The 13,351-nt window shown below is 34.2% G+C and overlaps 2 protein-coding genes across 8 annotated transcripts; one reads left to right on the plus strand and one right to left on the minus strand.

Annotated features, from left to right (window-relative positions):
* The first annotated feature begins 636 nt into the window (after positions 1-636).
* LOC126969066 (probable tRNA (uracil-O(2)-)-methyltransferase) lies at positions 637-6,921 on the plus strand. 7 transcript variants are annotated; one of them, XM_050814366.1, is made up of 5 exons: positions 637-3,582; positions 3,761-3,795; positions 4,969-5,150; positions 5,554-5,787; positions 6,054-6,921. In XM_050814366.1, the coding sequence occupies exons 1-5, from the start codon at positions 3,521-3,523 to the stop codon at positions 6,906-6,908; spliced, it is 1,368 nt and encodes a 455-aa protein (XP_050670323.1). In that variant the 5' UTR covers positions 637-3,520; the 3' UTR covers positions 6,909-6,921. The 7 variants fall into 7 exon arrangements, 6 of the variants coding, with proteins under 6 accessions (XP_050670323.1, XP_050670322.1, XP_050670321.1 ...); XM_050814365.1 differs by lacking the exon at positions 3,761-3,795 and adding an exon at positions 3,850-3,988; XM_050814364.1 differs by having other exon boundaries at positions 637-3,988.
* Positions 6,918-9,010, minus strand: LOC126969071 (peroxisomal targeting signal 1 receptor). Its single transcript, XM_050814373.1, has one exon. It carries the CDS (start codon positions 8,688-8,690, stop codon positions 7,104-7,106), a length of 1,587 nt encoding a protein of 528 aa, XP_050670330.1. The 5' UTR covers positions 8,691-9,010; the 3' UTR covers positions 6,918-7,103.
* Positions 9,011-13,351: the final 4,341 nt, after the last annotated feature.

Consider the following 13,351-nt stretch of genomic DNA (forward strand, 5'->3'; position numbering starts at 1 on the left):
CCTGTGTAGTCCCTCCCTTGCCCCTACATTAAACTGGTGGCCTCTATCGTCTTCATATGGAAGTGATCACTTTCCACTAATTGTATCATTTCCTCAAAAAATTAGCGAAAAGTTGTCAAAGTCTCCTTCCCGGTTAAAATATAAACTTAAGGATGCTAACTGGTCATTATATAGAGATAAAGTTCAACAAAATTTATCAACCATACCTCCACTAAATGATAGCAATAATCATCTTTGTAATGAAGCTTTTACACAGGCCCTACTACAGGCTGCTGAGGAAGTTTTTCCTATTAAAAATAATAATGGCAATGGGTATATTCCATCACCTCCTTGGTGGGACAGTGAGTGTTCTGCTGCAATAGCTGAGAGAAAGATAGCTGAAAAAAATTACAGAGAAAATTCTACATCACAAAATTTTAATGTTCTTTGTAATATTATAACTAAAACACGTAAATTATTAAAACAAAAAAGATTCAATGGCTGGAAATCTTTTTGTGCCTCAATTTCACCAGACATTTCTCCATCTGAAGTTTGGCAAAATATTCGTAGATTCAGATCCTCTTTTAAACCTCCAAGGTCTCCTCTTATGGATAGCAGTACAGTTGATTTGTTTCTTGACAGATTAGCTCAACCATTTGTCCCATCTATAGATAATATGTCTTCTAACTCACAGCTTTCTCTCCTCCCCCAGCATGATAGTAGCAATTCATTCATTTCCTTTAGCCTTTCAGAACTCAAAGGGGTTCTTTCAAAACTAAGGGACTCAGCCCCTGGTTGTGATGGAATTCCATATTCCTTTTTTCAAAACCTGAATGATTCCTGCCTTTCTTATTTTCTCAGTTTAATTAATTCAATCTTAACATCAGGTAATATTCCTCCATCATGGAAAATCCATGAAGTTATCCCAATACACAAGCCCAACAAACCGATTAATGATCCATCATCATACAGACCAATTGCATTAGCTCCAGTTATGTCCAAAATTTCTGAACATTTAATTAAAACTAGACTAGAATGGTTTATTGAGAGTAAGGGGTTACTATCACCAAACCAGTTTGGATTTAGGAAAGGCAGGAGTACAATGGATAGTCTCAGTATTTTTATGACAGACTTAAGATTGGCATTTTCTTACAATAAGTCTGTGTTAGCGGCATTCTTAGATGTGTCGGCAGCCTATGATAATGTCAACCTTTCAATTCTGAAACAAAAAATGACTAATTTGAATATCCCACAAATTTTTATAAGCTTCACAATCAATCTTCTCTCTGGTAGAATGCTTAAAGTAATATCAGGAGACTCCTACCAATCCCGTATTGCCTGGAAAGGTTTACCTCAGGGCTCAGTTTTAAGTCCTTTACTTTACAATATATATTCTCATGATCTGGAAGCCTCCCTTAAGGGTAAAGTTAACACACTCCAATATGCAGATGATTTACTCCTCTATGTGTCTGGTGATTCTGTAGACAACATGTCTGATACTATGACACATTCCCTTAAGTTATTAAAAGTCTGGCTTGACAATAACACTTTAAGCCTTTCGGTTCCTAAAAGTATTATAGTCTTATTTTCACGTATGAGACTTCCTCCAGCAGTATCTGTATTTTATAATAACATTAGAATTCCCACTAAAAGTGAAGCAACATTTCTTGGGGTAATTTTAGACTCAAGACTTACAGGAAGCCCTCATTGCTACTATATAAGTGCCAAATGTGAGAAGATTATAAACATACTGCGTTGTCTCTCTGGAGTTTGGTGGGGAGCCCATCCTTTCTCTCTAAACCTTCTATATAATGCTCTAATAAGAAGCATTTTAGACTATGGAACATTTATACTTGAACCCTGTAATGCAGTAGCTCTCCATAAGTTAGACATTATCCAGTCTAAGGCTCTGAGAATAATTGCGGGAGCTATGCGGTCGAGCCCTATTAACGCTTTGCAGGTGGAATGTTCTGAAGCCCCCCTGCACCTCAGACGTCAATTTCTTTGTGACAGGTTCCTGTTTAGAGCATTTCAAGTTTATACTCATCCTCTTTACTATAAGTTACGGTCTCTGTTGGAATGTATGGATTATTCGTACTGGGCTCATAAATCGCCGCCATGCCTTATTGTTAGTCTCCAAAAATACTTAGCTCTTCAAGCTCCAACACATAGATCACAATTTCTTCCTATATTTTGTGTTAACTATGATGCATTAATTTTAAATCCATCTATTTTGTTTGACTTTGGTGTTTGTAAACAAGATCCTTCTGCCAATGCCAAATTTATGGATATTATTGACAGTGACAGCCGATGGAAACATTGCCATTTAGTTTTTAGTGATTCTTCCAAACCCGGTCCTGAGAAGTGTGTGGGAGTTGGCATTTTTCATCAACAGTTTGGCATTGTACAGAAAATAAAATTGCCTCCAGAGACTTCAGTATTTACTGGAGAATGTTTTGGTCTGCTGAAGTCTCTGGAATACATTTTAATCATGAAATTAAAAAACACAATAATTTTTACCGACGCTAAAAGTGCCCTACAAGCCTTGGACAGATTTCCTTTTAGCAGTAACAATCATCCAGTCATTATTGCATGTCGTGATTTATTGTATCAATGTTGTAGCAAAAATTACACAGTTTCCTTTGCTTGGATTCCGGGGCACTCAGGAATCTTTGGCAATACCAAGGCTGATAGCCTTGCCAAAGCTGCGGTCAATGACGGAGATCTGGTTCCGTACCAAAACTTTTGTTGTGATTTGGCCCTCCTTCCTAAATCCCAGTTATTTAACTCTTGGACACATATGTGGCTTTCTTCAAGTCAGACTAAAGGTCGATATTACAGCACGATCCAGGTGGATATACCTCCTAAACCGTGGTTTTCAAATCTGACGTTTGGTAAAGCTACCACTTCGACTCTTATTCGTATGAGGCTGGGCCATGCATGCATTCCCTTGCATCTGGCAAGGCTTAACCTTTTGCCTAGTGATATATGTGAGTGTGGTAATGACGTTGGGGATTTTAATCATATATTCTTTGCCTGTCCTCGACATGACCGTTCCGCTTTTATTTCCTCGCTTTTGTACATTAAAATTCCTTTTCCTACTTCAATTTCTGTCCTTTTATCTAATATAAATATTGATGTATATAGAATTTTAGCTAGTTTTATTTTTCTTAACGATATAAAATTATAACCATTTATGTACTTATATACTAAATTTACCTGATCCTTTTCCAAATTCCGTTCCAATTCTCAATCCAATGACACACTTCCTCACCTTTTTGTATGGCTGACGCACAAACCGTGCAGGCCAATAAATGGCGCAAAAAAAAAAAAGACTGCCTAAAATAATAATGTTGAAAATGATGGAATAAATTGATACAAATAATAAAATATAACTTTAATTAGTTCACATTTTATGTTTTGGTACTTCTTTAGTGAGACAGATTTAATAGGGTAATACGCACCAGAAAAGAAAAGAGAAAAAATTAAAGGGAAGCAGGAAAAAGTTTAGATATTTTCATCTATTTATGGCTTAGAATTGATGAAAAAAGCAACGCAATGGTATTCGAAACAGCTATTTCATCTGATTCATTTTGGGATTCGGTGAATATTTTAATCACACGTCCACATCTTTGTAATAAAAGATTGTGGGGATCTAAAATTTTGAATACTTTTAAAACGGATGAAACTAATCAAGATAAACTAATAATCGCACTTAAGAATCACAAATTAAACAGTACTAGAGTCTTGGAAATATTTAAAAATAATTTTACTTATGCAGATACATCAAAGAATACTGGAAATTTGAAATTAGAGGTAATCCTGATTGAACTACTACCTAAAATTTACGAAGAAGTTCGTGCCTTTCAGGTGGTTTTCTTGGATAAAATTAATGTAAAAGTTATATTTTGTGATGTCACCCCAGAACATCAAATTCAAAAGTTGTGTCCTAATTTTCCATACACTTTCTGTTTGTATGACTCAAAAATCATCCTGGAAACAAATGGAGGTAATAATTTATTATATGGTATTCCAAATCCTTATTGAATTGCACTCTACAAAAATTACGGATCAATAATCAATTAAGTAAGAACCTAGGCTTCAGCTATCCTTCAAGGAACTTTGCTGTAATGTCAGATAGCAAAGTGGCTCTCAAGGCATTCATATTCTACACAATAACCTCATAGATAGAGCGGAAGTGTAGAATAAGATTGGATTGGACCCTCTGCCAGTGTAGCTAAGTTGCTCTAGGATGGGTAACCAAACACAAAAGTTACTGACCAGCAGCTGAGAATGGAGCCTCCTGCCCCTTCCATGGTGCCAGGGAGTCTCTTATCTGTAAATTCAATCAATTGAAGAATCAAGAAAATATTGAAGCAACCAATCACTGCACCTAGCTTCATGTCCATTTGCAGTATGCATAAATATGGACAGTAGACAACTATGAACCCTTGCAGGTTTTCTCTTTGGCCATTGCAAGCTGAATGGGTACCTAGCCAAAAGTGGTCTCATTGAAACCAGCCTATGCAGATTATGCTGTAAAGCTACCTGAAGACCCTAAATACATTTACTAGAGTATGAGGCCATTACTAAGGTTAGAGTGGGATGCCATTAAGTCCCTACAATTAGTCCTTAACAGCCCGGATTCCCCATGTTGAAGGCTATTTAAGGATGTTCACTCATAACATGCTGAGTATACACACAATAGACCCCAAATTTATATACATATTAAAAAAAAGTGTAATATAACATAGCCCACATGTGAAAACATAAATTATTTCAATACAATATGTATTGAAATAGTATATGTTTAGTACTGTGAAATATTGGTAATATAATGGAAATTAATAGAAGTACTTCCTAGTATTATTGTTTTTATTTTAAATGTTACTGTGCCCTTGCAGGGCCTATTGTCTACTTCTATATTATTCCACAATTTTGTATTGTTAATGTGACTTGCAATAAAAAGATTTTGATTTTGAATTTCAGGTGACCCGAAAACTGAACATTGGTTGAAGGAATCTGTTATGCCATGTTTTGTTAAATGGAATTCAGAAATAAACACCTATGTATCAAAATTTTGTTCAGGATCTCTAAACCTACTTGATGTTGCAGAGTACTATGAGAAATATAATCACTTAAAATTAAAATATGGTAGAGAACTTGTGAAGGTATAATTGTTTTTGGAACGAAGTTCCTTACGGCAGGCTTGGAGGGGATAGGGATTTTGCTGCCGACCAAACTGAAAAAAATGTGATAGTAAAACCGTAAGAAAAATCAGTGGAAAAAAGTGTGTGGAATAAAACTGTTAAATGAGACGTGAGCAGGCGCGACAGTCACATACACAACCGAGTAGTGTATATATTATGAATATTATTATATTAATATATGATAACGATTATAGCAATATTAGAATGATTTTTTGCTTTTTTGCAATTTGTGTCGATCTTACATTAGCCGAAGGAACTTTGTTCCTACCTGGTGTCCCACGACACCACATCATTTTTTAATTCTAGGTTCCTTCAATTTAGTGAATTAAAAATATATATTATGATGTATTTGCTATAATTTCAGATATGGCCAGAATGTACAGACCCAGCAAAATTTGTATATGAAGACATAGCTATAGCTACCTATCTATTGCTGTTGTGGTCTAATACAAGTTCAGAAAAAATTAGGTTTCTTGATATAGGTTGTGGTAATGGACTGCTTGTTTATATTTTGACAATGGAGGGGCACAGTGGTATTGGAGTTGATGTTAGAAAAAGAAAGATATGGGATATGTACCCAGTTAATGTCATGTTACAGGTTTGTTAAATGTCTTATATTTTAAAAGATTTCAATAACACCAAACAAATTCAATTACTACCACTGCTTTAGTATTTACTCAAGCAATAAACTTTGCTTTATTCATTCATGTAACACTAACTACATAATAAATAATAATCATAACACACAATAATAACACTTCTTTAAAGACATTTTCAGACACATTTATTATTGCCAGTGTTAGTACTTTTGGTGTTTTCTCTAACTCGGCAATATATATTTAATACTGTTGTATTTTTTTTAAGGAATTTACAGTAACACCATCTAACAGTGGTAGTTTTACAGAAACAGATTGGATTATTGGCAACCATTCGGATGAGATGACTCCTTGGATACCAATAATAGCTTCAAGGAATTCTGTTAAATGTAACTTTTTTCTATTACCATGCTGTGCATATAACATAGATGGTACCAAATATCAGAGACAAAACTCATCCAAAAGTCAATATATGGAATATTTGGAGTACATCAAGAACTTTTGTGACAGTATTGGATTTGAAACTATTGTTGATAGACTTAAAATTCCAAGCACAAAAAGGATTTGTCTAGTTGGGAAAAAGAGAAGTCACACTGAAAAGGAACATGAATATAACAATAATTATATAAATAAGGTCTTAAGTAAGGAGTTACACACTTTGACTATATATAACGGAGATCAAGAATTTAAAGCAAGAGAAGCTGTAGAGAGAGTGCGAAATTGTACTCAGGTGGATAAAACAGTTATTGATACCATAATAAGTTGTGTTACAAAGTATTTATTGTCTGATATAAACTTCAAAGCCTCTTGGTCCCCAGGGCGGGAAGTAGAAATACAAGAACTTATCAAGCTCATTCCTAAAGATAAATTGAAAATGTTGAAGTCAGAATGTGGAGGATTACAAACATTACTGAAGAATAACCATCATATCTTTAAAGTTGTAAATGGAACGGTCACTTTCAGATATCCAAAAACTATTAGTGAAGTAAAAGAAAATTTGAAGAATAAGCATGTAAATACACATGTAAGACCATGTTGGTTTCACATTAATCATCCTCAAGGTTGCCCATTAGATGATAATGTTTGTAGTTTCCTGCACACAAATATTCATAGCAATCAATAAACAATGAAATAATGGTTTAGTTTTTATTTACAATTTATATTTTCCCCTAGAATTATTAATTCATTATATATATTTTATTAAACATGATTTCCCCATAATAATCTAACACAGTATAAAATAAGATAATTGCTTTGTAAGTTGTAATAGATAATTTGGTAATATTTATCACCATATACCAATATAATAAACTCCGGTCTATGATTCAAATTCAAAGAACTTATTTAGTTCTGTTAAGTTTCTCTCATCAACTAATTTGGCTATGTCATGCTCCCCCATATATGAACATACCATTCTCAAGGTTGTCCAAATTGTTGAAGAACTAGTATCTACAAGTGTGTTGTCAGGAAACATAGACTTAGCTTTATGTTGCTGATTGAGTGCCACAAGAAAGTGTTCAGCAGCTTGTCTGTATGCCCTGAGGTTCATACAAGTTATACCAACATTATACCTAGCCCTCACAAATCCAGGTTCTAAATTAAGAGAATTTTGATATGCCTCTACTGCTTCTTCTGATCTATCACTGTTTGCTAGTGTTGCACCTAGCCTGTTCCATAGTTTAGCATTCTCAGGATCAACCATAAGAGCAGCTTTAAAGCAGTCTACTGCTTTATCATACTGTTGGTTTATATTAAATAAAACTCCCAATGCATTTTGTATATCAACATCAATAACTGTTGGGTTTAATTGGGCTGCCTTAAGATACAATGATATGACAAATGCTTCCAATTCCTTCAAATTCATAGCTTCTGGTTTTATATCTTGAGGCAATAAGTCATTATACTTAGAACTTCCTCTTATCCAATTAATTAAAGACAAATATGCAAATTTAGGCATGTTTTCATTAGTAAAAGCAGCTGCTAAAGTAATATTTGCTTCAATTTGTCTAGGGTCTATTGCCAAAGATTTTTTTAAAGCTGTTATTGCATATGGGTCTTGTTCATTTTCGGCTTGAGTTGTACCAAGTAGAAACCACACTTCTGCTGAATCTGGCTGCTGTTGAGCAGCAGCTTCAAAACACAATACAGCTCCAGGAATATCACCCATTTTCAATCTTTCCTTACCTAATTCTAAAGCATTTTTATTTTCTAGCATAACATTACCTTCTCTAAATGCATACTCCTCAGAAATACCATTGGCACTTTCTGAGCTCCAGTAATCATTTAGCTCACTTAATTTTGCCCACTCATCTTTAAACTTTTCAGCCATCTGGTCAACTTGATCAGTTTTACTGAGCTGTTCTCCTTCAAGGCCATCTCTTAAATTTAATTCACCAGCACTAATCTTCTTCATGAAAGACATGAAATTATTGTAAGCTAATTCATCATCATTTTTAACCTTATCAACATATTCCTGAGCCTTGTTAATAACATCTGCATCAGAAGTATTAATTTCCGACTCATCAATGTATTGCACTTCTACATTTAATGGTGCTAGTGTCTGCATCATAGGCTGATAAGGAAGAGGTCTCATCATTCTTGGTCCATGCATTAAGCTAGACGGGCCAGGATGCCAGGGTGAATGAATATTTGAGCTTACATTTGAAACATGAGCAAGTCTTGGCATCTCTCCTCGAGTTTGAACTTTTTCAACTTTAGGTATGTTGTTTAATAATGCATTCATGTTAAATGTTGAAGGCTGTTGTGAGTTTTGTGCAACAAACTCGTTGACAAATACATCTGCTTGAGATAGAGATGGTGGTGCATCCCGACTAACAATGTTAGATAGATGTACAAGTGAGTTATTGCCTCCACAATCTCCCCCAACTAATTTATTAAGAGACATAATGACGTTATCTGGTATAAAAAACTATCGAAGCTAGCAATTACGACTATGGAAGAACTAAGGAATAAAAAAGGTCACTTAGTTCAAAGTACGAAATGTGTTCGTAATCACTTAGATAGCAAAACAACTGGAACTGATTATTATATGAAATCAAACTACTATTGTATTTACTTGTCTAGCACAAACAAACACTAACCATGCAACAAAACGAGTAGACAAAAAAATGTAAACAAACTGAAAAGTCTGAAATTTGATGTTTATTTTCAATTTTGAAAGTTAAAAATGAGATTGTGTTGAACTTATTACATTATTCAATCTGCAGAAATCGAAAGATGTAGGTATTAGGTAATTGAAGTTGGAACATGTTGGCTCCAATTTAGTCATTTGATTGGCTCCGACTGAACTTTTTCCTAAATTGAAACGACTTAGGAAATGTGTAATCTTTGTTCGTGACGGATGAACGTAGTGTTTAAATTCTCTTTGGTGACGGACGTCTACGTATGTAGTACAATAATAATTGAATAGATCACAGAGTACAGACGTTTATAAGGGAATTCCCTTTTATACGTCTGTGGAATAGATACACTCTTTTAAAGGGTACACACTAGACTTAATGGCTAGGAGAAAAAAGGGCGGGAAACTTAAGATCGGTCGCACGTAATTTTGATAATTTTTCATTTTATTTTTAAATTTCATGTAAATATTTAGATATTTTGATCAGATAAGTTGTAGTTTGTATATATTTTAGTAGTTAGTTTTTATTAAAGTGTTAATTTGTGTAAATTTCATCCTATTGGTAAGTCTTCTTTTCTTCACTTTTCTATGATATGATGGACCCCCCGGATGATCCTGGGGGGACAGCCCCTGATATAGGTCATATAGTGACAATTTCTCATAATGACGAAGGTAGCACGATGGATACAGATGGTTCTGTGTCTCAGACATCTAGTGGCCGTAAAAGAGTGTCAGCTCGACCCAGAATATGCAGACACTGTAATAAAAGACGACGAAAACACCGTGGTGATAAGAAAGATATTAAGGAAAGTGATTGCAAATGTGTAGACATTAGTGATAAACAAATTCTTTCCAAAGTCGATTCCTGCAATAATTCTTCTATAGTAGTAGAGAACATACAAAAAAATAACACAGACACTCCACAACAGCCACAGCCCCCTGTTGCAAGGCTCTTATATAACTCATTAGATGCTGCTCCTTTTGTTGTACACATTCAGAAACAGTATTCATCTCCCGATGATAATGTTACTTTACATCCAGTTACATTTGGTCGTTTTCTCAAAAGAAATTCTATTAAAAATATTGTGAATGGAAGTTTAAAAAGGATAAGCCGGAATAGGTTATCTATTTCTTTTTCTAAGTACCAAGATGCAAATGACTTTGTTGAAAACAAAAATTTAGAAAATCAAAAATATAAGGCTTTTATTCCATCATTTTCTGTGAGTAGAATAGGAATAGTCAGAGGAGTACCAGCTGAGTGGTCTGAAGAGGAAATAAAAGATAATGTTTCTGTTCCTATCGTCTGTGGCCCAATCATAAAAATTAGGAGAATAAAACGAAAGATGATGATTGATGGACAAAACCATCTTAAATGTACTGAGTCTGTGGTATTTACTTTTGATGGACAGTTTTTGCCTAAACGAGTATATATGTGCTACACTTCTCTTACTGTAGACTTGTATATATATCCTACTATTCAATGCTACAATTGTTGGTCGGTTTGGTCATGTGAAATCTCAATGCAGATCTAAACCAAGATGTTTTAGATGTGGTCAAGGACATAGTGGTGATAACTGCTCTGTTCAAGATGATTTTATATCTTGTTGTTTATGTAAAGGTTCCCATATTGGAACTGATAAAAAATGTTTAGAATATGAAAGACAAAGAGCTATAAAGGAATCAATGGCTAAAAACTGTATTTCCTATTCAGAAGCTTCAAAGATACATCCAACTGTCTCTCGAATTTCATATGCAGATACATTACTCTCATCACCTAACATCACTCCTAATACTTTTCCAACCCAGCATCAACATTCAACACATAAAGCTATAAACAATAATTCATATAAAAAAACTGTTTTTGTTAAACCAAAGCCTCCACCTACACTTAGCAAAGGATATGACAAATCTGCTCACCAAGAAATTTTAAGGGATTTTAATATTCCCCAACCCTCTAATGGATGTGCATTAATTAACAAAGTAAATGAAAATCCTTTGGAATCCTCAGTAATTGATTTAATTATTTCTCTTATAAAATCTCTTAGTCAATCGAACGAATTTTCACCGTCCAACGCTGCCTTATTAGTTTCTGCAATTACTCAAATTTATAAACCAAATAATGGACAAAGTTCTTCAATGGAATTGTCAAAGCATCACTCCTAAAAAAAGTGATCTTATTTATTTATTAAATAAATATAAACCTTATATCTGTGCTCTTCAAGAGACATGGTTGAAACCAGGATCTTTATTTAAGATTCGAGGTTATTCATGTCTCAGAGAAGATCGTGTGGATGGGCATGGCGGAGTAGCCATGCTTGTGAAACACCCTCTTTCCTTTTCTCTCTTCTCTATTCCTTCTCACAGTAATGATTTTTCTATTATTGCTGCTTTAGTTGAAAATATCTGTTATGTATCTATTTATATACCTCATCCTTCTTCTGCAATCTTAAATGAAATTAAAGATATTATTTCCATTCTTCCGAAGCCTTTTATGATCCTTGGTGATTTTAACTGTCGCCATGAATCCTGGGGTTACTTATCTTCTAATAGTTATGGTAACACATTAATAGATATATTTGATTCAGTGAATTTGTGTATATTAAATGATGGTCGTCCTACACGACGTTCTCATCCTGACGAGGGCCCAAGTGCTCCAGATTTAACAGTCACTACACCTAATCTTGCTTCTTCTTTGTCCTGGGATCCATTACGATCTACTTTTGGTAGTGATCACTTCCCACTATTATTATCATTTCCAACCTGCAATAATAACAATAAAGTATTACATAAAACTTATTCTCCTCGTTTAAAATATAAGCTTAATGATGTTGATTGGGATTTATATAAAGATCTAATAAAAAACAAAATTATTACACTTCCAAAAATTAATCCAGGTACAGAATCTCAGTGTGCAGATTCTTTAGCAAGAATCTTTATTGAGGTTGCCAATGAGATATTTCCAAGTAAAAATAGCTCTTTGGGTTTTATTCCTTCTCCTCCTTGGTGGGATAACGAATGTACTGAGGCAGTAAAGAGAAGAAAATATGCTGAAATTACATACTGTCAATGCTCCACTGATGAGAATTTTGAAATTCTTACAAAGAGTATGTCAGAAACTTCAAAATTTCTAAAGAAAAAGAAATTTGATGGCTGGAAAAATTTCTGCTATTCAATATCACCTGATGTCAAACCATCTCTTGTATGGCAAAATATAAGAAGGTTTAGATCTGCATACAAAGATTCATCTCCAAAATCAATCCCTTTTCATTTAGTTAATAGCTTTTTAGATAAATTGGCTCCACCTTTCGTTCCTGAAGACTTAATAATTGGTTACCCTGTAATAAATATAAATAATGATAAATGTTTTGGTTTAAACAGTATATTTTCTCTCACTGAACTAAAAGGTGTATTGTCTCATGTTAAGGATTCTGCTCCTGGACTGGACGGTATTCCGTATTCCTTTATCTCTCATTTAGATGATGATGCTTTATTTTATTATTTATCTCTTATAAATTCCATAGTGACATCTGGTAACATCCCCTCCACGTGGAAACGTCAAGAAATAATTCCCGTACTGAAACCTAATAGGTGTTCTGCAGACCATTCTGCCTATCGCCCAATCGCACTTTCTTCTGTTTTGATGAAAATTACAGAACATCTTATAAAAAATCGTTTAGAATGGTTTGTTGAGCATAACGGTCTATTATGTGAATCCCAATTCGGTTTCAGACGTGGAAAAAGTACTATTGATAGCTTAAGTATATTCATTTCTGATATTCAATTATCATTTTCAAATAATAAATCAGTAATAGCTGCGTTCTTACATATAAATTGTGCCTATGATTATGTCGTAATAAGTATTTTAAAGAGTAAGCTTTTACAACTTAATATACCTCTGCTATTAACAAATTTTATCATAAACATGCTTTCCGAAAGATACATAATCCTGAAACTAGATGACAGGAAGTCAATTACTCGACTTGTTTCAAAGGGCCTCCCCCAGGGATCAGTACGAAACTAACTGGTATCCCACATTGTGATTACCTAAATGCTAAATGTGAGCGTACTCTTAATATTTTAAGATGTCTGTCAGGTGTTTGGTGGGGTGCGCACCCTTTTTGCATGAAATTGTTATATAATGCTCTTATAAGAAGTATATTAGATTATAGTACATTCTTGCTGGAGCCTGGTAGTGTTAAGGCATTTAAAAAACTAGATATCATACAGTCCAAAGCTTTACGAGTAGTTTCTGGTGCTATGCGGTCAAGTCCTATCAATGCTCTTCAAGTAGAATGTGGTGATCCTCCACTACATCTACGTCGTCAATATTTAGCAGACAAATTTATATTTCGATCTTTTCAGTTTCTTAACCAATCTCTTTATAACAAACTTCAGAAACTTTCTCATTATATAGATTCATCTGCATA

The sequence above is a fragment of the Leptidea sinapis genome, chromosome 17 (assembly GCF_905404315.1).
Source record: "Leptidea sinapis chromosome 17, ilLepSina1.1, whole genome shotgun sequence".
Taxonomy (NCBI): domain Eukaryota; kingdom Metazoa; phylum Arthropoda; class Insecta; order Lepidoptera; family Pieridae; genus Leptidea; species Leptidea sinapis.